A 23,849-nucleotide genomic window follows, 5' to 3' on the forward strand; every position below is an offset into this window, starting at 1 on the left:
TAAACTAAAGTCAAGTCAAGTTTATTTGTCACATGCACATACACGATGTGCAGTGAAATGAAAGTGGCAATAAACTAAATATTTTTTTAAGTTATGGAAGTTATAGAAGTTAGAAATGATAAGATAGCACCAAACACGATGCCAATTCCATCACTTATCTACCTGCATATAACCCATATCCTTCCATCCCCGACCATATGCCTACCAAAAGTTTTTTAAATGCCACTAACAACTCCGCTTCAACCACCATGATAACCTGCCCTACACATCTCCTTTAAAATGTGCCTCTCTCACCTTAAAGCTATGCCACTCTAGCATTTGATTTTTCCCATCCTGTTAAAAAGGTTCTGACTGTCTACCCTATCCATGCCTCTCACGATTGTGAGATACGTCTATTAGGTTCTCCAACATTCCAGAGAAAACAATCCAAGTCTGTCCAACCTCTAATGCCCCCTAATCCCATCCTCTGCATCCTCGCCAAAGCCTCCGCATCCTTCCTGTAATGGGGCGACCAGAACTTCACACAATACTCTAAATGCGGCCTCACCAAAGTCCTCTAGAGCTGCGTCGTGACTTCCTGACTCTTGTACTCAATGCCCCGACCGACAAAATCAAGAATCCCATACACCTTCTTTCTTTCCCACTCTGTCCACTAGTGTGGCCACTTTCAGGGATTTATGGACTTAAACCTCAAGATCCCTCCGTACATCAGTGCTGTTAAGGGTCACACCGTTAATTGTACATCTTCCCCCTGCATTTGACCTCCAAAAGTGCAACACCTCATACTTGCCCAGATGAAACTCCATCTGCCATTTCTCTGCCCATTTCTGTCGTTGATCTGTATCCCCCTGTGTACTTTGACAGCCTTCCTCACAGTCACTGGCCTCAGCAATCTTGGTGTTGACTGCGAACTCGGTGGCCTGGTCATAACCATAGCCGAGGCCAAAGCTGATGTGGTTAGTGAGGGGGAGTGTTTTGAAAGATTTATTCACAAAATGCTGGAGTAACTCAGTAGGTCAGGCAGCATCTCGGGAGAGAAGGAATGGGTGACGTTTCGGGTCGAGACCCTTCTCCAGACTGAAAGAGGTCAGTGTTTTGAAAGAGGTCTGTTGTTCACTACAGGTGCCGCACAGTGTCATGACCACTCTGCTCCGACTGCCTCCCGGGGACATTTACAACATCACTGTGGTGGCCTACACTGAAGGCAGCAGCAATACCTCTGTACCACGACTCATTCAGCTCCGTGAGTGATGCTTCTCTTGCCATTGCTTTCTATCCTTTATCTTCCGACGCGTTAAAATTAGGAAAAAAAACAGTACTGGAGTAACTCAGCGGATCAGGCAGCATCTCTGGAGGACATGGATAGGTGACGTTTGAAGAAGGATCTCAACCCAAAACATCACCTATCCATGTTCTCTAGAGATGCTGCCTGGCCTGATGAGTTACTCCAGCACTTTGTGCTTTTTTTTGTTTGTAAACCAGCATCTGCAGTTCCTTGTGTCACCTTTTTTCGTTAAGTTATTTGAAGACGCAAGAGGTGCAGATGCTGGAATCATGATCAAAATGCAAAGTGCTGGAGAAACTCAGCGGGTCAGGCAGCATCCAACCCGAAACGCATCTGTGCATTCCCTCCACAGATGCTGCCTGACCCGCTGAGTTCTTCCAGCTCTTTGTGTTTTTAATTAAAACCTGTGTGTTGTTTTGCCTCCAAATGCTTGAAAACCACATCAACTTTTGTGAAGTTGTATTGGTGAGTAAATGATTATTATGAATCATTTATATAGATCAGCCATGATTGAATGGCGGAGAGGACTTGATGGGCCGAATGGCCTAATTCTTCTCCTAAAACATGAGCATGAACATTATTAGACATTGTTGGCCACATGATGCATTGAAAACACAGCAACCAATGAATGGCAGTGTCTGCTTCTGTTCTGCTTTACAGACTTTGTATAAATTGAGGAAATCTTGGAGACAAGATAGCGTTGACAATTAAACTGAAAGTATTATCCATTAGTCTGTGGAAAGCAGCCTTTAGTGTGTCAGCTATTTTGGTTGTAGTATCTGGCGGTTTACCAGTCTGGCATGGAATGAAATTATAGATTATAATTAAGAACAGACTGTTCACAACTTGTTTTACTTCAAGTGGGTGAGACTTAAATAGGAAACATCAAAACTGCCCGTGATTCACATAAGTGGTGCATTGGGACCAGGTCAGAGATCCATTGATTTACAGTCGTAGAGTCATACTGTACGGACACAGGCCCTTTGGTCCAACTTGCCCACGCCGACCAAGGCGCCCCATCTACACGTGTCCCACCTGCCCGCGTTTGGCCCATATCCCTCCCTTATCCAAGTACCTGTCCAAATGCCTTTTTAATGCTGTTATATTATCTGCCTCAACTACCTCCTCTCGTTCCCTATACCCACCACCCTCTGTGTGAAAAGGTCAAGTCAAGTCAAGTTTATTTGTATAGCACATTTAAAAACAACCCACGTTGACCAAAGTGCTGCACATCAGTTCAGGTACTAAGAACGAACACACAAACATAACAGCACATACATAAACAGTTCACAGCGCCCCCTCAGAGGGCCTCAAACGCTAGGGAGGTTGCCTCTCAGATTCCTATTGAATCTTTCCTCTCTCACCTGAAACCTAAGTCCCCTGGTTTTTGATTCCCCTACTCTGGGTAAAGGACTCTGTACATTCACCCTGTCTATTCCCCTCATGATTTTATACACCTCAGCCTCCAAATGTGATGGACTTTGCACGCATGTGGTGACTGGTGCATTGGTGGCCTCTTGTCATGCTACATTATCTCCAGCACCATTCATTAGGGTCAGCTACTGTGTAGATGGCACACTGTACACACAGATTTTGTTTTAATCCCGCCAACAATCAAATAAAGACTTGGATACTGCCTAGTGACAGGAACTACCTTCTTGAGTTTGGCTTTGGGTTTATTATTGTCGCGGGGCGAGACACAGCGAGAAGTTTCCGTTTTGGTTCAAAACAATGGAGCAGCAGGTGGAGCAGCTGCCTCACAGCGCCAGAGACCCAGGTTCCATCCTGACCTCCGGTGTTGTCTGTGTGGAGTTTGCACGTTCTCCCCGTGACCACGTAGGCTTCCTCCGGGTGCTCCGGCTTCCTCCCACATCCCAAGGACATGCAGGTTTGTAGGTTAATTGGCCCTCTGTAAATGGGCAGAGAGTGGATGCGAAAGTATGATAACGTGGAACTAGCGTGAATGGGCGATCGATGGTCGGCGTGGCCCGGGCGCCATGTTTCCACGCTGTAACTCTAAACTAGTATTATTTGATCTGATTGGATAGCACGCAGCCCAAAGCTTTTCACTGTACCTCAGCAAACGTGACAATAATTTGTGTGCTTTCTTGGCCCACAGAGCCCGCTTCACCCAAGTCGCTCTTCACTGTGAACAGAACGCGGTCATCGGTGACCCTGCTGTGGGTGGAGGAAGGCGTCACGGATCATTACAAGGTCATTTGCAGACAGGTTGGCTCACGCAAGGAAGGAGAGGTTGGTCATACACACTCCTCACTCTCATGGCAATTAGCACAAGAGTCATAGACTCGCCATAGAAAGGTTTAGGCTTGGAGGGACACGGGCCAAACGCAAGCCAGTGGGACTAGTGTAGCTGGGGACGTGTTTGTCGGCATGGGCACGTTGGGCCAAAAGGCCCTGTCTCCACGCTGTATGACTCGGTGATGTACAAAATCTTCAGATCTGGGTTACGATTTCAATAGCAAGCAAAAGGAAAACCCCATTGATTCCATTGATTCCATGATTTTAGCTGGTGCTCGCATTTATCCAAGCTGTTGAGCAATCGCCTGTAACTTCCTCTTTTGTTTCTTTATATAACTTTGCAAGATTGCAAGTTGAAGTTGAGAGGCTGGCGATAGTTTATAGCTGGAAAGATGGCCCCTGGTTAAATCCAGTTAAACTGCCGTGAGTCAGTCGGGGTGTCAGTCTGTGAAGAGAGCGATAGTAACAAGTAGGTAACGTGACTTTAATAATATCCTAATGTTTTTGCTTTGGTCTGATGAAGGGAATTTGCCTGAGTGTCGTATAAACTGTAGTTTGATTGTGAGCCGTTACTGCAGTTTGATTAATTGAATGAATTGAATGACTCTCGCTATTCTGTAAAGCAGGGCAGCTACATAATGGAGTACTTTAATTGTAGTGATGGACGGTCCGGCAAAATTATTATAAATACGATACGATAGAACTTTATTGATCCCTGGAGGGAAATTGATCTGCAAAGTCATAAAAACACAAAGATACATGAACCATGAAATTAAAGTGATGAGTGGAAAGGATTGGGGATGTGCAAAGATTTGGGGGGGGGGGAGGGAGGAGGGGAGTCAGTCTACCCCACGACAGAAGGGGGAGGAGTTGTACAGTTTGATAGCCACAGGGAAGGAGGATCTCCTGTGGCGTTCTGTGCTGCATCTTGGTGGAACCAGTCTGTTGCTGAAGGTACTCCTCAGGTTGACCAGTGTGTCATGGTGGTGTGTCAGTGATCAGTGTAATGTAGAAGCAAGGAACTGCAGATGCTGGTTTCCAAAGATAACCACAAAGTTATCCAAAGATAAACACAAAGTCTGAGAGTAACTCATCGGGTCAGGCAGTATCACTGGAGAACATGGATAGGTGACGTTTCAGGTTGGGACCCTTCTTCAGATTGAATGCATTCAAGAGAGAGCTAGATAGAGCTCTTAAGGATAGCGGAGTCAGGGGGTATGGGGAGAAGGCAGGAACGGGGTACTGATTGAGAATGATCAGCCATGATCACATTGAATGGCGGTGCTGGCTCGAAGGGCCGAATGGCCTCCTCCTGCGTCTATTGTCCAAATGATCATAAATGTTGATACTACCACTGCAGCTAATTCAGCGGTGTCACGGTGCGAGATTGAATTTCAAACTCAGAGACTGAATTGATCCGTTTCTATGGAGGGATAAGAGACTTGAAATGTAATAACGAAAATCAAGTTTCCACTCCATTACGGGAAGGATGTGGAGATTTTGGAAAGGAAAGGGTGCAGAGGAGGGTTGGGTTACCAGAATGATAGAAGCAAGGAGACCGCAGAAGGGTTTCGACATGAAATATGTTCTCAGGAATGCTGCCTGACCCGCTGAGTTACTCCAGCACTTTGTGGGTTTTTTTGTAAACCAGTATCTGCAATTCCTTTGCAATAACAGAAAGCATAATGTTGTATACAGCATTCAATGTCACTTTTATTTTAACCAGAAGGGCGCCTGGATTAGAGGATATTTGCTATAAGGAGAGGTTGCAAAGACTTAGATTGTTTTCTCTGAAATTCCTTGGGTTGAGCGGAGAATTGATATCTGTATACTAAAACTCTCGTTTGTTTGTTTATTTGTTCCTGAACTACAGCCAAAACAGTAGACGATAGCGCGACACTTTTAGGCCCACCTTACTCACTGTGGTAATGGAAGAAGTTTCATTGAAATCGGTGTTATATTTTAAAAGTTATTCACATTTTAAAGTTTAAATCTATCTCCTAGGGGGGAGGGGGGAGTTGGGAGGATAAGGGGGGTTGAGGGGGATGGAGTGGGGGGGAGGGGAAGGGGGAGGGGAGGAGGGGGGTGGAGGGGGGTTGGGGCAGGGGAAGAGGGAGGGAGGGGGGAAGGGGAGGGGGAGGAGGGAGGGGGGAGCGAGTGGAAGGGGGGGAGGAGGGGAGGGAGGGAGGGGAAGGGGAGGGAGGGGGGGAAGAGGGGAGTGGGGGAGGAGAGGGTGTTGCACCAATGCAGAAGAGGTTTTGGCCCAACGGGTCCACTTGGTCTAGTAAGTATATAGAATTATGAGAGGCGTGAACCGGGTAGAAATGTCAAGATTAGAGGGCACAGCTTTAAGGTTAGAGGGGGCAAAGTTTAAAGCAGATGTGTGAGGCAAGTGTGTTTTACAGGGTGGTGGGGGCCTGGAACGTGCTGCCAGAGGTGGTGGTGGAGGCAGATACGATTGTGGTATTTAAGAAGCTTTTAGATAAGCAGACGGATATGGAGAGACATGGATCGCGTGAGATTGGTTCTCCTGGCACCATGTTCAGCACGGACATTGTGGGCTGAAGGGCCTGTTCCTGTGCTGTACTGTTCTATGCGAGATGAGTTGTCGCTGGAATGGATCATTGTAAAAATCCAATCTCATTTGCCTTGGGTGTGACTCTCGCCCTGAAGTCTGTATTTTTACTCTTGTTACATGCGGGACAAAGAGACATTGCCTCTGCCAGTGGTAAGATTAGCTCTAAGTGGGAATGTTGCTGCCTCACAGCGTCAAAGACCCAGGTTCAATCCTGACTTCGGGCGCTGTCTGTGTGTGGAGTTTGCACGCTCTCTCAGTGACCACGTGGATTTCCCCTGGGTGCTTCGGTTTCCTCCCACATCCCAAAGACGTGCAGGTTAATTAGAGGTTAATTGTCCTCTGTAAATTGCCCCAAGTGTGTTGGGAGTGGATGAGAAAATGGGATAACATAGAACTGGTGTGGACGGGTGATCGCTGGTAGGCGTGGACTCGGTGGGTCGGAAGGCCGGATTCCGTGCTGCATCTCTAAAACTGAAATTAAAGAATGGAAGCTGAGCTGATCACCGCTAGTCTCCTCAAGGCAGCTTATCTTTTCTGTCTCTCCTTGGCTCTCTGACATTAGGAGACCACCACCAAAATAAACCATTTGGGAATGTTGATTGTGTAAAGGGCAATTCCCTGTCAGCTGTTAGAAATCAGCTGAGGAGGCAGACGAGAGCTGATTTTTATAAACAACCATGATTCCATTCTCTGGAATGTCGGAGGGTGGGAGGAGACCTGATAGAGGTTTGTACGTTCTCCCCGTGACCTGCGTGGGTTTTCTCCGAGATCTTCGGTTTCCTCCCACACTCCAAAGACGTACAGATTTGTCGGCTAATTGGCTCGGTAAATGTAAAAATTGTCCCTAGTGTGTGTAGGATAGTGTTAATGTGCGGGGATCGCTGGGCGGCGCGGACCCGGTGGGCCGCAAGGGCCTGTTTCCGCGCTGTATCTCTAAACTAAACTAAAGAAGCTCTGATAAAATTATATGAGGTATAGATAGGGTAGACAGTCAGAACCTTTTTCCAAGGTGGAAATGTGCAACACTAGAGAGCACAGCTGTAAGGTGAGAGGGGGAAAGTTTAATGGAGATGTGTGGGGGGACATGTTTTTACACAGAGAGTAGTGGGGGCCTGGAACGCATTGTCAGGGGTGGTGGTGGAGGTAGATACCATCCTGGTGTTTAACAGGCTTTTGGAAGATGGAAGTGGTATGGAGGGGTATGGATCAAGTACAGGCAGATAAGATCGGTTTAACTTGGTATCATGTTAGGCACAGATATTGTAGGCCTTGCTCTACCATTCTATGTTCTGTTCCATGTTAAACATGGTCATGTAGCATTTTTAATTCCATTGGCAAATGACCTGCTTTCAGAAGAAACTGAACCAGCTCAATGCCTGAACGATTTGACCATTGAAGGTTCTGGGTTTTGCTTTGTGTGCTCCCTCAAATGGCTTTACCGTAGATATGGCATCTTGGTCGGCCTGGACAAGTTGGGCCGAAGGGCCTGTCACTGTGCAATGTGACTCTATGACAGTTTAATCACCACTTGTCGTTTGATTAGCGGCATGCAACAAATATGCTGTAAAAGGAGTGTAATATACCTTAAGTTCGGTAGTAGATAATGAAAATGTTAAATTGAATGCAAAAATTACAAGGTTCATAGAAAAACATAGAAAATAGGTGCAGGAGGAGGCCACTTGGCCCTTTGAGTTCATAACTAAAGACTGGAGCGACTAGGCTTGTATACACTGGAATTTAGAAGGATGAGAGAAGATCTTATCGAAACGTATAAGATTATAAAGGGGTTGGATACGTTAGAGGCAGGAAACATGTTCCGAATGTCGGGGGAGTCCAGAACAAGGGGCCACAGTTTAAGAATAAGGGGTAGGCCATTTAGAACGGAGATGAGGAAAAACTTTTTCAGTCAGAGAGTTGTGAATCTGTGGAATTCTCTGCCTCAGAAGGCAGTGGAGGCCAATTCTCTGAATGCATTCAAGAGAGAGCTAGATAGAGCTCTTAAGGATAGCGGAGTCAGGGGGTATGGGGAGAAGGCAGGAACAGGGTACTGATTGAGAATGATCAGCCATGAACACATTGAATGGCGGTGCTGGCTCGAAGGGCCGAATGGCCTACTCCTGCACCTATTGTCTATTGCCTATAACACATCGGAGCAGAATTAGGCCACTCAGCCCATCGAGTCTGCTCCACCATTCGATCATGGCTGCCTGCTATGTAACATCTCGCACATGTATGTTTTGGGATTTTTTTCCATTATATTTTAGTTTAGTTTATCGCTTATATCTTAATTAGCTTTTAGTTTATAACTAGGTGGCACGATGGCTCAGCGCTAGAGCCACAACCTCACAGCCAGAGACCTGGGTTTGATCTTGTGTACGGATGGACTCTGTACGGAGTTTGGACGTTCTCCCCGTGACCGCGTGGGTTTCCTCCGGGTGCTCTGGTTTCCTTCCACATCCCAAAGACGTGGGTGTTTGCAGGTTAATTGGCTTCTGTAAATGGTCCCGAGTGTGTGGAGAATAGTGTTGGTTGGCACGGACACAGTGGGCCGAAGAGCCTGTTTCTATGCTGTGCCTCTAAACTAAATTAAACTCAAATAAAATAAACTAAACTGGTGCACCACAGTGCTGAGAATTAAAGGGCGCAGTAAAGTCAAATAAAGGTTAAGCTGTACAAAGCTTGAAGTCCACTTTATCTTCTCAGAAGGAAGAGGCCACAGTGTACACCCCAGTGGTCACGCTGTCTAATCTTATACCATCGACGTCGTACAACTGCAGTGTGACCAGTGTCAGCTACGAACACTGCAGCCCTCCAGTTTTCATCACCGTCTCCACAGGTACAAATTATTATTATTTTTTTTTTTAAGTATGTGTGCGTTTCGTTCAGTTTTTTGCACTGAGATGGCAAGGCTTTGGCCACAACCCAGGGAACTATTGGGCAACAGTCGCTCCCATTGTAGATTTTTGTGGCACAATGGATAGCGTGTTGGACTTCCACCGATGCATACCAAGTCAATCAAAGGTTGTGGGTTCGAGACCCACCGGAGTCGGTGTTTTGATGGCACTCGCAACAATATCATGCAGAGGGTTTAAGTGACTCTTGACGTCACCCAAGTTAGCGAATCGAGCCACCCAGGCCGATGTCTGAAATGATTCATTTGTGCACTTGAATACGGAAAAGCAAAGCTATTTCTTCTCCCAGAGTGTCCTTGTCGGTGCTACTGTTCGGGAAGAACGTGGCAGCTACTAAAAACAGGAGGCACAGTGGTGCAGCAGAGGAGTTGCTGCATAATAATGGCAGGGACCGGCTTTCACGGGTGCTGTCTGTATAGAGTTTAAACGTTCTCCCCGTGATTTGCGTGAGTTTTCTCCGGATGCTTCGGTTTCCTCCCACACTCCAAAGACGTACAGGTTTGTAGGTTAATTGGCTTGGTATAAATGTAAAATTGTCCCTTAGTGTGTGTAGGATAGTGTTAATGTGCGGAGATCATCGGCCGGCGGGCCGAGGGGCCTGTGTCGCAAAATTAAAGTAACCTAAGTTAAACGTCCAGTTGCAGAGGTCAACTCGAACATGGTGGTGATCTCGGCCTTGGCGATTCTGAGCATCCTACTGATAGGACTGTTGTTGGTCACGCTCTTCATCCTACGACGTAAACACTTGCAACATGCCAGGTACGTAGAAACCTGCTCCACGCACTCAACGGCTGCACCTGGGCCTCCACTCACTGGAGTTTACAAGGATGAGGGGGAACCTTATTGAAACTTACGGAGTACTGGATAGAGTGGATGTGGAGAGAATGTTTCCATTAATAGGAGAGTCTGGAACCAGAGGTTATAATAATAATAATAATAATATATTTATTTTATATAGCGCCTTATCACATGCTCAAAGCGCTTTACAAATACAATTAACATAGAGACAAACAGACAAACTATCCTGACGGAAAAGCGGCGAATACTCAACGCCAGCGTCCTCTCACGTCAGGGTCCGGCAGCAGACATCAAAAAGCACAAGACACACAGATACAATTTTTTACACAAAACAGCCATCACAGTGATTGCTCTAGGCATACCCTCACTGTGATGGAAGGCAAAGTCTTATCTCCTCCTCATTCTTCTCCCGTGGCGCCACGAGGCAGTCGAGGCTCCCAACCCCTTGAAGCCCCCACCGGGCGATGTAAAGTCCCAGGGCCGAGCCACGCAGGGCGATGAGAGTCCTGAGCCCCCACCGGGCGATGTAAAGTGCTGCGGCCGAGCCACGCAGGGCGATGAGAGTCCTGAGCCCCCACCGGGCGATGTAAAGTGCTGCGGCCGGGCCACGCAGGGCGATGAAGGGCCTGCGGGCGGGTTGAACGTACCTCGCGCTTCGGGGCGGTCGAAGCTGCTACGGCTGGAGCTCCCAAAAGCCGGTCGCCAGCCAGGGACCTGCGAACTCCCGATGTTGCGGTCTGCAGGGCCCACGGCCGAAGCCTCCGAGATGGTAAGTCCAGGCCCTGCGACCGGAGTCTTCGAGGTCGATCCCAGCTGGAGGCCGCCGACTCCACGTTGTTAGGCCGTAGCGCGAACGGAGATACGACACGGTAAAGGTCGCATCTCCGTTGAGGAGGAGATTGAAAAAAAGGTTTCCCCCAACCCCCCCACCACCCCCCCACATACACAGAATTAAAAATAAAACAAAACGTACATTTAACAACGACAATGACAAAAAAACACAAAAAAAAAACGGAGAGACTGCCGGTGAGCCGCAGCTGCAGAACACAGCCACGCCCACAGCCACGCCCCCATTATAGTCTCAGAAGTAAAGGACACTCCGTTAGGAAGGAGTTGAGAAGGAAATTCTTTAGTCAGATGGGAGGTGAATCTGTGGAATTCATTGCCACAGAAGGCTGTGGAGACCAGGTCAGTGGATATTTTTAAGGCAGAGATAGATAGATCCTTGACTAGTACGGGTGTCAGGGGTTATGGGGAGAAGACAGGAGAATGGGGTAAGGAGGGAGAGATAGACCAGCCATGATTGAATGGCGGAGTAGACTTGACGGGCCGAATGGCCTAATTCTGCTCCTATCAGTTACGAACTTATGAACCTGGACGGGTGGAATTGCTTAGAATGTTTCTTAATGTTTTACAGGAATTGTGGAGCGGGAATATTTGTCAACTTTGCCACCCTGGATCGAGACGGGAACCTGCCCTTTAACTGGTATGTCGAAAGGGGAAATGAAACTTTCTGTAGCAGTGAAAGTGGCCGGATTTAGTTCTCTGCTTAAACTTTTCAACCCAGGTTTAGTTTGAGCCTGGGAATGCATAATTCCCAGTGGATCACGCTAACAGTAGCAGGAGTTTGCGTGGTCGCTTGTTAACCTGGAGCAAGGAAATTAACTCGCTCTGTTTGAAAATGTTACTGAAGTTGGCTTTGATCAGCTTGCACCATCATTGGGAGATGTCAAAAGGGAAGTCAGATCTGTGGTTGCAGTCATGTTTCTTTTAGTTTAGAATCATGCAACGTGGAAACAGATCTATGGACCATCCAAGAGGACTTTACACGAATCCTACACATTTTATTCTCTGGACATTGTGAATAACTCTGCCCAGATTAGAAATGTAGAAACATTGAAAATAGGTGCAGGAGTCAGCACCGCCATTCAATATGATCATGGCTGATCATCCACAATCAGTACCCCGTCCCTGCTTTCTCCCCATATCCCTTGATTCCATTAGCCCTAAGAGCTCTATCTAACTCTCTCTTGAAAACATCCAGTGAATTGGCCTCCACTGCCTTCTGTGGCAGAGAATTCCACAGATTCACAACTCTCTGGGTGAAAAAAGTTTTTCTAGGACTCTACTGTCCAACTGCACATTGGGGGCACCTCACAAAGGGCCAATTAACCTAGCAACCTTGAGGGTCTGTGGCATTTGGGAGGAAACCAGAGCACCCGGAGGAAACCCACGCGGTCACAGGGAGAATGTGCAAACTCCACGCAAATCCAGAGGTCAGGATTGAACTGGGGTCTCGGCAGCAGAGGCACGGCTCTACGGCATGTACCCACTTTTCCGTCCAGAGAACCAAGCTTGCTGCCCCAGTCAAAGACAGACACAAAAGTGCTGGAGTAACTCAGCGTGTCAGGCAGCATCTCCGGAGAACGTGAATATGTGACGTTTAAGGTCGGGACCCTTCGTCAGACTGATTGTGGTGGGCAGGCAGGGGGGGGGGGGGGACAATGGAAGAGAGCACGGGGCAGGACAAAGTCTAGCGAATGAAAGGCAGACACAAAGTAACCCAGCGGGTCAGGCAGCATCAGTGGAGAAAAAGGATGTACGAGGTTTTGTGTCGGGACGCTACCTCAGACTGAAAGTAGAGGGGAGGGAAGTGGAGGTAAGAAAAGGCCAGAACAATTTGTTAGACAAAGGCTGGCGTTGAAAAGACAAAAAGTGTGAGACGAGAATTGATGAGCTGTGAATTGTGGAGGCAGGGAAAGGAATAGAGGTGGAAGGGTGGGGAAGATAGGGCACAGGGAGCAGTCTTTGGATTCCTCAGCGTTCACCTCAGCTTTGTATTCCTCTCAGAATTACATTTTCAATAGTCCCGTGAAAAGGTTTACTTTGATTATTTTGTTTATATCATAAAACTGTCACGGTGCAATGCTTGGTGTGCTTGAGTTTTACTGAAGTTATAGTCTTGCCAAAGTCAAAACAGCCAGAAGGTGCCAACAGTGGAACTTTGCAGCATCCAGAACCACCTGTAAAAACAGACGCATGTCTCATGCCTCGATTGTGGATCTATGATTGATTAATGCTTCAGAAATTATTCCAACTTTCCAGTTTCAAGCAGCACCATCTTTCCGAGCTCTTTCTGTTTCGGGAGAGCAGGACCTCCTTTGAGTGCGCGAATGGGCTATCTCACTGTTGAGGGAACAGCCTGCAACAGGCTTGGTTCTTGTACGATTGTAAAGACAGGGACAGCTGATGATTAACAGGGGGGTTTGCTGCCCTGGGAATTCTCAGTATTGACAGCGTTGTGGTCCTTTGGAAGGACGGAGGTTCATTTCAGGAGAAACGTCCAGGCTTGGCGAGAGGTGCCTCATTATAGACAATAGACAATAGGTGCAGGAGGAGGCCATTCGGCCCGTCGAGCCAGCACCGCCATTCAATGTGATCATGGCTGATCATTCTCAATCAGTACCCCGTTCCTGCCTTCTCCCCATACCCCCTGACTCCGCTATCCTTAAGAGCTCTATCTAGCTCTCTCTTGAATGCATTCAGAGAATTGGCCTCCACTGCCTTCTGAGGCAGAGAATTCCACAGATTCACAACTCTCTGACTGAAAAAGTTTTCTCCTCATCTCAGTTCTAAATGGCCTACCCCTTATTCTTAAACTGTGGCCCCCTTGTTCTGGACTCCCCCAACATTGGGAACATGTGTCCAACCCCTTAATAATCTTATACGTTTCGATAAGATCTCCTCTCATCCTTCTAAATTCCAGTGTATTATGTTGGATGCTTTCCAGAGGCATTGTCAAGCATAGATGAAGGACTATATGTGCACGTATGTGCATGTTTGTGTGGTTAGTGTATTGTCACGTGTACCGAGGTACAGTGAAAAGCTTTTGTTGCGTGCTATCCAGTCAACGGAAAGACTACACGTGATTACAAATCGAGCCATTCACAGTGTACAGATACATGATAAGGAATAACGCAAGATAAAGCCAGTGAAGTCTGATCAAAGATAGCACGAGGGTCACCAATGAGGTAGATGGCAGCTCAGCCCTGCTCTCTAGTTGCGGTAGGATGGTTCAGTTGCCTGATAACAGCTGGAAACAAACTGTCTCTGAATCTGGTGATGTGTATTTTCACACTTCTATACTTTTTGCTGGATGGGATAGGGGAGAAGAGGGAGTGGCCAGGGTGTGACACATCCTTGATTATGCTGGTGGCCTTGCCGAGGAAGCGCGAGGTACATGGAAGGGAGGTTGGTTTGTGTGTGTTTCCTGTGAGTGTCAGAGTGTGTGTCAGTATCAGTGTCAGGCAGCTAGTCTGTGTGGTGGACTGGGCTACACCCACAACTCTGTGATTTCTTCCTGTCTTGGGCAGAGCTGTTCCCAATCTAAGCTGTGATCAGTGTACGAAGAAGGGTCTCCACCCAAAACATCACCTATCCCTACTCTCCAGAGATGCTGCCTGTCCTGCTCAGTTACTCCAGCACTTTGATTCTATCCAAGCTGTGATTAGTCCACATAAGAAGCCTTCTATCTGTAGAAGTTGAAGGCACGTGGTATCCTTATCTTTCTGAAGAAATAGAGGCATTGGAATCAAGAACTGTAGGACATAGTTTGAAGTGAGTGGGGAAGGGTTGAAGAGGAACCTGAGCGGCAGCTTTGTCACACAGAGGGTGGTGGGTATACGGAACGAGCTGCCAGAGGCGGTAGTTGTGGCAGAGACTATAACAACATTTAGAAGACATTGGGACAGGTAGATGGATGGGAAAGGTTTAGAGGGGACGTGGGCCAAACGCGGGCAGGTGGGAATAGCTTGGATGGGGCCTCCTGGTCAGCATGGACGAGTTGGGACGAAGGGCCTGTTTCCGTGCTGTAAGGCTCTCTGACTCTGCGACTCGACTCCTCGTGGTGGTCCAACCGGCAGTATGGCAGGGCCTCTGCTCCAGTGATCCCTGTTCAATCCCCACCTCCGCTGCTGTCTGTGGAGTTTTCCAGGTGCTTCAGTTTCCCCCCACGTCCAAACAACAGGCAGGTTGGTCGGCTAATGGCCGCTGTGTAGTGGCCCAAGTTTGCAGGTGAGTGCCAGAATCGGAGAGGGGGGGGGGGTTTCATGCCAGTGGGATGAGGTGGGGAGGATTAAAAGGGTGCCTGATGACTATCTGTTTCCTCGCTGTGTCTCTCCGACACTCTCAGACTCTGTGTGTGTTAACAACACAGGAGAGAGTATTTGATGCTATCTGACTTCATGTGTTGCCACCAAGATGAGTTCCCCTGGCCGTGAAGTATTACAAGTACCTCTTGATGTGCTGAACATTGAATCAAACTTGCACAGCCTCTTGCTCACCCACTTAATGCCGACAAGATGCAAAGTTCAGACACCATTTAAAGGACATCAGCTTCCTTTGTCTTCGAGTGAAGTACAGTTACTCAAGTTGGAGCTTGTTTTTGAGTTTAAACATGAGAATAAATAACATTTTTATTGTCAACCCCCTCTTTCCCCTCCCCCCACCTTCCCCATCTCCCCTTCCCCCTTCCCCATCTCCCCCCAATCTCCCCTTCCCCATCTGCCCCCCATCCCAACCTTCCTCATCTCCCCCATCCCAACCTTCCCCATCTGCCCCCCCATTCCAACCTTCCCCATCTCCCGCCCCCTGTTCCCCCCTTCCCCATCTCCCCCCAATCTCCCCTTCCCCATCTGCCCCCCCATCCCAACCTTCCCCATCTGCCCCCCATCCCAACCTTCCCCATCTCCCGCCCCCTGTTCTCCTTCCCCATCTCCCCCCAATCTCCCCTTCCCCATCTGCCCCCCCATCCCAACCTTCCTCATCTCCCCATCCCAACCTTCCCCATCTGCCCCCCCATCCCAACCTTCCCCATCTCCCACCCCCTGTTCCCCCCTTCCCCATCTCCCCCCCGTTCCCCATCTGCCCCCAATCCCAACCACCATCTCCCACCCCCCCCCCCCTGTGCCCTGCACCCATTTCCCTCTGCCTTTAGATTTCTCTCCTCTCCTCTCCTTATCTCACACCCTTTTGTCTCCTTTTCACCTCCAGTCTTTGTCGCTTACTCCACCCACCTGCCAAGTTAACCCCCATCACCTGTATCCACCTATCACTCGTCCCGTTCGCGCCTCCATTTTCCGGCTTTCCCCCCACCTAGTCCTGGCCCGAAACATCACCTGTCCACTCCCTGCACAGATGTTGACACAAGGAACTGCAGATCCAAAAAAAAAGACACAAGGTGCTGGTGTAACTCAGCGGGTCAGGGTGGGGGTGGGGGAGAAAGCTGGAAGTAGAGGCGAGGCCGGGACAAAGCCTGGCAAGTGATAGGTGGATACTGGTGGTGGGCGTGGGGGCGTTGATAGGACGATGAAAGGCCAGATGATGAACAGCCAAAAGGTGTGGACAAGGGGGCGGCACAGTGGGGCAGCTGTAAAGCTGCTGCCTCACAGCACCAGGGACCCGGGTTCGCCCCTTACTAGGGGTGCTGTCTGTACGGAGTTTGTACGTTCTCCCTGTGACCTCGTGGGTTTTCTCCGGGTGCTCCGGTTTCCTCCCACACTCCCAAAGACATACAGGTTTGTTGGTTAATGTTTCTGTAAATTGTCCCTTGTGTGTAGGGTAGTGCTAGTGCACCGGGTGATCGCTGGTTGGGGCGGACTCAGTGGGCTGAAGGGCCTGTTTCCATGCTGCATCTCTGAACTCTAAAGGATCAAAGTGGTGACAATTGAGAAGGCAGAGGAAGGTGGGCGGGGGCAGGGGGAGGGGTGGTGGAGAAATGGGGGGGAATCCAGTTGGGGCTGAAGGAAGAGGAGGGGCGGGGGGGTGGATAATGGGGTCATTTGTCCATGGATGCTGCCCGACCCTCCAGCTCTGTGTAGCTTCTTTAAATCCTCTTGCGTCGGGCTGTCTATGTGCTAAATCGATCTGTGCAAGAGGGACAAGACCCGATAATAGGAGACCCAGTCAGTCAGTCAGTTGAAGTTTGCATTTGGGGAGGTCGCAGAGGGAGAAACTCGATTCTAAATAAACGGCGTAGCTTTTCAGAAGCTGTTTCCCTGGCAGTTTCCACAAGTCGGATAGGATTATACGGAGAAGTGGCCCGGTGTGGGAGATGTTGACGAGCAGCCTGAAGTGGAGCAAAGTAAATAATACTGTTCTGTTTGCCAGTGTGACTGAAACTATTAATTGTATTAACGTTTTTGTGCTTAAGTGTGCCTCTCGTTCCTGGTGGTGTTGCTGTATTTGCTGTGCCGCGCACCATGTTGTGTTATTACACAGCCTCCATGCTGTGGATCTAACTATGCCTTTGATGCGCTGCTCTGTGTGTTATTAATCAAGTACACGCCCTGTCCACATGTCTGTGTTGCCTTTTCTCAGGCGTAGAAGTATTTTTGCTGTTCTTGCACTGCTCCCGTCATGCTTTTGGACGGACTATCTTTTGGCCTTTGGTATTAATCCTTGGTAAGTGTATTTTAACAGTTCTCCTCCCTACCCTCTCCCCCCCCCCCCCCCCCCCCCCCCCCCCGCCACACCGGGGCATTTTCTAGCACCTTCCCAATTTGCTGCCAACATATCCATAGCAGTACAACTGTATCTGTGCCGTGAGGCCTATTGGCTACAAAATGGGGGAGAGTTCCTCGATATTTGTATCTTATAGCAATGTGTGTGTGTGTGTGTGTGTGTGTGTGTGAATGTTCGCCCAATGAACATGGAACATAGGACAGCACACAGGCCCTTCGGCCCACATTGTCCGTTCCGAACATGGTGCTAAGTTAAACTAATCTCATCTGCCTGCCCGTGATCCATATCCCTCCGTTCCCTATGTGCCTATCTAAAAGCTTCTTAAACGCCACTATCGTATCTGCCTCCACCACCGCCCCTGGCCGAGCGTTCCAGGCCCCCACCACCCTCTGTGTAGCAGAAATTGTTTTGCACGCCTTCACTAAAATTTCCTCCTCTCACCTTAAAGCTGTGCCTTCTAGCACTTAACATTCCCACCCCGGTGGAAAAAGGTTCTGACTGTCTGCCCTGTCAACGCCTCTCATCATTTTATACATCTCTGCCAGGTCTTCCCACAACCTCCAGCATTCCGGATAAAACAATCCAAGTCTGTGCCAACCTCTCCCTGGAGCTCATGCCCCCTAATCCAGTCAGATGTTCAGATGGCCGTGAGAAACAGCACAGAAGAAGCTGCCCATGATATTTCCTATGTCCAGTTCCGTCACTCGTTTCCCGTCGAGAGACCAACAGTTGCTTCACTGCAACACTCAGCCGTGAACGGCAGCCAAGGGTCTCGACCCGAAACGTCACCCATTCCTTCTCTCCTGAGATGCTGCCTGACCTGCTGAGTTACTCCAACATTTTGTGAATAAGCACATTTGGTCTGGCGTCCCGAAGCCAAACCAAAGATGTCCATTGTAAGAGGAGTGTAAATGGAAGAGGGATTCTGGGTGAAAATTCCAGAGCTGGAGGAACATGGAACATAGCACAGGACAGGAGCAGGCCCTTCGGCCCACAATGTCCGTGCTGAACTTGATGCCAATTTAAACTAATCTCCTCAGCCTGCACGTGATCCATATCCCTCCATTCCCTGCATACTCGCGTGCCGATCCAAAAGCCCCTTGAACACCACCATCATATCTGCCTCCACCACCACCCCACTGCTCGTTCCAGCAGCCCACCACCCCACTGCTCGTTCCAGCAGCCCACCACCCCACTGCTCGTTCCAGCGGCCCACCACCCTCTGTGTAAGACAGCGGGGGAATGAAAGACCCAAGCAAGCGATGTGGTCGCGGGATGTGGAAGGTCCTGTTTGAGGTTGAGAAAGGATGTATTGAAGAGGCAGCGGTTCATGAATGATTGAACCAGCGTAGACCAACGCTGGTAGAGTCATGGATAAATAGGCTGGGTCCCAGTCAAGAATGCAACAAGAGTCGAGAGTGTTTCGAAACGGAACAATGAAATTCCTACTAACAGCAGCACAACAGATATGTAAACATAGTACTCTGCAATACCCACAATAAAGAAAAAAAAGTTCAGGATATAAGGTATATATTTAAAAAATACACAAATAAATAGACAATAACAGCGCAAAGCCAGAAATAATGTCCGCCAGTCTATATAGTTCGGAACCAATTTGGAGGTTGTAGTGTTTAATGACCTGATGGTTGTTGGGAAGAACTGTTCCTGAACCTGGGCATCACTGTTTTCAGACTCCTGTATCTTCTTCCCGATGGCAGGAGTGAAATGAGAGTGTGGCCAGGGTGGTGTGGGTCTCTGATGATGCTGGACATCGTTGTATGTCTGAAGATACAGGCAGTTGTGTCGAGTTCACGTGGTAGTGTTTGTCAGTAATGAACGGTGTTGGTGAGAATAACACTGTTACCAGTAGAACCTAACAGCCCGACAACATTAAAATAAGAATAAATATCTGATCTGCCACGAGTTGCAACAGCTCCCACCTTTAATAAGTGATCATGAATTATCTTTGGGTCTGCTTAGCTCATTGGTAACTATTATTCCTAAATATTGTACATAGCAATAACATAAATGACAACACCTACATTATAAAGTGTGCCTAGTGTAAATGCATTAAAATAAATTGGTAACTAATGCAAAACACATTGTTAAAGAAATTAAAAGTCACAGTTTCTCCAATGTAAGATGTGGCATTAATACTACTAACATTACATAATAAAAGCAACGTTGGCACACTCGTTAATGGAGTCAAAGAGTGATACAGTGTGGAAACCGGTCCTTCGGCCCAACTTGCTCACACCGACCAACATGTCCCATCTACACTAGTCCCATCTGCCTGCGTTTGGCCCATATTCCTCTAAACCTGTCCTATCCATGTACCTGTCTAACTAATTGTTTCTTAAACATTGCAATGGTCCCTGCCTCAACTGCCTCCTCTGGCAGCTCGTTCCATACACCCACCACCCTTTGTGGGAATGTTACCCCTCAGATTCCTCTTCTTTCCCCCATCACCGTAAACCTTTGTCCTCTGGTTCTCGATTCCCTTACACTGGACAAGGGACTCTGTGCATCTACCCGATCTATTCCTCTCATGATTTTATACACCTCAAAATGATCACCCCTCATCCTCCTGCGCTCCAAGGAATAGAGTCCCAGCCTAGTCAACCTCTCCCTATAGCTCACACCCTCGAGTCCTGGCAACAGTCCCTACAACAATGTTGTATAAAGCCCGTGCAGAATTAATTTCATTGCCAGCGGCACACGGTCCACTACATTATTTTGTACACTAGTAATCGCCTACAATTCTATATACATTAACATGCCACATTTAAGATGCAATGGTGAGATAAGTAGCCACTTTTTAAAGCATTAGTGGATGGCTATATTAATAATTCATACTGTTAACATTGCGATAGATGTAAACTCATTTAACATCTATTAGTGATAAATGTATACTCATTGTAAAAGTTATTAATAACTAATTCAAGCATTGCTTTAATCAGACTACATAGAAATGTTGATGTCCAATCCATTTTTTGGATGTAATGCATTAGAAGCTAGTAAGTGTGATATTTTTAAAGATATTCACAGTTCACTAATTACCCGTCACTATTTGTGAGACTTCTGTGGTGTCATGTTAGTAACATGTTAGTAACATGCATGTTTTTAAAGAGAGAAAATGGCTTATTTAGGAGTGTGCGATCTGTTAAAAATATATAATACTTTTAATTTAATTTTTGAATGTACTGTGCCTTGAAATTTATACAGCAGCCTCAGTGAAGATGGAAATCGATTTCTTAAAATCATTTTATCACATTCTTTACTTGCAGGAATAAATATGCACTGAAGAAGAAGAAACTAGCCAAGTATGTTTAGCATTATTTAGTGAATTTTAAACTGAATAAAAGCATTTTTGCATTAAACTGTAAAGTATTAATGGCTTACAGCTTGAGTCAATGCTGCCCCATCAGCAAACCACATCCACTTTGTATCCCTCTGGCTTTGGTATAAGGAAGTCAAGTCAAGTCAAGTCAAGTTTACTTGTCACATACACATACACGATGTGCAGTGAAATGAAAGTGGCAATGCCTGCAGATTGTGCACAAAAAATAATTACAGTTACAGCATATAAATAAAGTTAATAAAGTTAATATAGAGAAGACAAAATTTAGTCCCTGGAGTTATAAAAGTTAACAGTCCTGATGGCCTGTGGGAAGAAGGTGACCTCTTACAAATATTGAACGTGCAAAGGTATTCAGCTGCAGAAAGATACACTACCTTTTGTTTTTAACATAATTATTGTTTTAATTATTTCTTTTAATTATTTTAGAAAATGTGTTTTGAGGGTATATGTGTATTACTGGAAATAGATTGTAAATCTAGAGCTAGTTTGGTTTAGAGACTCAGCGTGGAAACAGGCCCTTTGGCTCACCGAGTCCACGCCGATCATTGATCGCCCATTCACATTAGTTCTACGTTCTCCCACTTTCTCATCCACTCCCAATTTTACACACTAGGGGTAATTTACAGAGGGCCAATTAACCTGCCAACCCGCACGTCCTTGGGGTGTGGGAGGAAACCAGAGCACCCGGAGGAAATCCATGTGGTCACAGGGAGAACATGCAAACTCCACACATACAGCACCCGAGGTCCGGATGGAGCCCGGGTCTCTGGCGCCGTGAGGCAGCAGCTCTACCCACTGCATCACTGTGCTGCCCTTAAAATAGGAGTGCTTTCAATAAATTGATGTGATTGCTGTGCTCAAGAAGGAAGCGTAAAGTTACTGTGTCAAAGAAAACGCTAATTGGCTCAGTTAGAAATGAAACTTTTTATTCGTTTATGGCATATGCCAGTTGACATTTTTGGCCATTTCTAATTCCTCTTGTCTATTGTCTAAATCGAAGGTATTTATTCACAAAATGCTGGAGTAACTCAGCAGGTCAGGCAGCATCTCGGGAGAGAAGGAATGGGTGATAACACGGTGCAGATTTCCCAAGGTGATTTCTCTTCTGGTTCACCTGCGGGGAGACACTAGCTCTCTAGAGAAGGTAGATGCCTTTAGTTTTAGAAGATAGATGCAGAGCGCTGTGGCAACTCAGCGGGTCAGGCAGCATCTCTGGAGAAAAAAAGGAAGGGTGACGTTTTAGGTCGGGACCCTTCTTAATATTAGTTTGGATTAGAGACAGCGCGTGGAAACAGGCCCTTTGGCCAACTGAGTCCTCGCCAACCATCGATCACGCGTTCACACTAGTTCTATGTTATCCCACTTTCTCATCCACTCCCTAAAAACCTGGCGATTTACAGAGGGCCAATTAAACCTACAAAGCCGCACGTCTTTGGGGTGTGGGGGGAAAGTGGAGCAGGCGGAGGAAACCCACGCGGTCACGGGGAGAACGTGCAAACTCCACGCAGACAGCACCCGAGGTCAGGATTGAACCAGGATTGGTCAGCTATGCAGTATAAGAAAATAACTGCAGATGCTGGTACAAATCGATTTATTCACAAAATGCGGGAGTAACTCAGCGGGTCAGGCAGCATCTCGCGAGAGAAGGAATGGGTGACGTTTTGGGTCGAGACCCTTCTTCAGCTATTCAACTGTGCTGCCCTAAGTGCCTCTTGCAAAATAAGAATGAACTCTGTATCAGATACCTCTACTTATACTATTGGGACACGACCCAACAAAGTCATCTGTCCATTCCTTCCACAGATGCTGCCTGACCCATTGTGTTCCTCCAGCACTTTGTGTTTTTTGCTCATGAATCCAGCATCTGCAGTTCCTTGTGTCTTCACTTCCACATTTCGTGACTTGTGAACGGATTCTTCCCATTTTGAAAGCTGCATTTGTTCCCTCCCTCCGCCCTGTTGAGGGTTTAGAGAGGGGGAGATCAAGGATTGATCGACAAATTGACGTTACCAAAGCCAATCATTTAATATTAGAATGACTGAGCATACTGAAAACTTTCTGCTATCAAGGACAAAACCAGCGTGGATTTCTCGAAAGTAACCGATGAAACTGATTTTTTTTTTTAAAGTCTAGTTTATTGTCATGTGTACTGAGGTACAGTGAAAAGCTTTTTTGTTGCGTGCTATACTGTCAGTGGAAGGTACTGCAGATGCTGGTTTAAACCGAAGATAGACACACTGAAGAAGGGTCTCGACCCGAAACGTCACCCATTCCTTCTCTTCAGAGATGCTGCCTGTCCCGCTGAGTTACTCCAGCATTTTGTGTCTATCTTCGGTTACAGTCAAGCCGTCCACAGTGTACAGGATAAGGGAATAAGGTTTAGTGCAAGCTAAAGTCTGATTAAAGATAGTCAGAGGATCTCCAATGAGGTAGATCAAAGGTCAGGACTGTTCTCTAGTTAGTGAGAGGACAGTTCACTTGTCTAATAACAGCTGGGAAGAAACTATCCCTGAATCTGCGTTTTCAAACTTCTGTACCTCTTGCCTGATGGGAGAGGGGAGAAGAGGGAGTGACCGGGGTGAGACTGGTCCTGGATTATGTTGGTGGCCTTGCCGAGGCAGTGTGAAGTGTAGATGGAGTCAATGGAAGGAAGACACTAAATGCTGGAGTAACTCAGCGGGACATACAGCATCTTTGGAGAGAAGGAATGGGTGACGTTTTGGGTGGGAACCCCTCTTCAGGCTGATGTCAGGGGAGTGGGCGGGACAGAGACAGAATGTAGTCGGAGACTAAGTGGTGGGAGAACTGGGAAGGGGGAGGGGATAGACAGAGAAAGAAAGCAAGGGCTATTTGAAGTTGGAGAAGTCAATGTTCATACCGCTGGAGTGTAAGCTACACAGCGAAATATGAGGTGCTGTTCCTCCAATTTGCGCTGGGCCGCACTCTGACAATGGAGGAGGTCCAGTACAGAAAGGTCAGATTGGGAATGGGAGGGGGAGTTAAAGTGCTGAGCCACCGGGAGATCAGGTAGGTTAAGGCAGACTGAGCGGAGGTGTTCAGCGAAACGATCGCCGAGCCTGTGCTTGGTCTTGCTGAGTTGACACTTGGAACAGTAGATGAGGTTGAAGGAGGTGC

At 47.5% G+C, this 23,849-nt stretch overlaps 1 protein-coding gene across 1 annotated transcript in view; it reads left to right on the plus strand.

The window, feature by feature from the left end:
• Nucleotides 1-23,849, plus strand: part of ptpro (protein tyrosine phosphatase receptor type O) — a gene marked incomplete at its 5' end in the record, with an annotated part of 77,537 nt that overhangs the window by 30,802 nt on the left and 22,886 nt on the right. The window contains 7 exons of the mRNA XM_078420077.1: nucleotides 1,123-1,243; nucleotides 3,405-3,538; nucleotides 8,826-8,958; nucleotides 9,679-9,793; nucleotides 11,250-11,318; nucleotides 17,210-17,293; nucleotides 20,641-20,676. Coding sequence (XP_078276203.1) covers nucleotides 1,123-1,243; nucleotides 3,405-3,538; nucleotides 8,826-8,958; nucleotides 9,679-9,793; nucleotides 11,250-11,318; nucleotides 17,210-17,293; nucleotides 20,641-20,676 — 692 coding nt within the window. The remainder of the gene's footprint in view (nucleotides 1-1,122; nucleotides 1,244-3,404; nucleotides 3,539-8,825; nucleotides 8,959-9,678; nucleotides 9,794-11,249; nucleotides 11,319-17,209; nucleotides 17,294-20,640; nucleotides 20,677-23,849) is intronic.

The sequence above is a fragment of the Rhinoraja longicauda genome, chromosome 23, assembly GCF_053455715.1.
Source record: "Rhinoraja longicauda isolate Sanriku21f chromosome 23, sRhiLon1.1, whole genome shotgun sequence".
Classification (NCBI taxonomy): domain Eukaryota; kingdom Metazoa; phylum Chordata; class Chondrichthyes; order Rajiformes; family Arhynchobatidae; genus Rhinoraja; species Rhinoraja longicauda.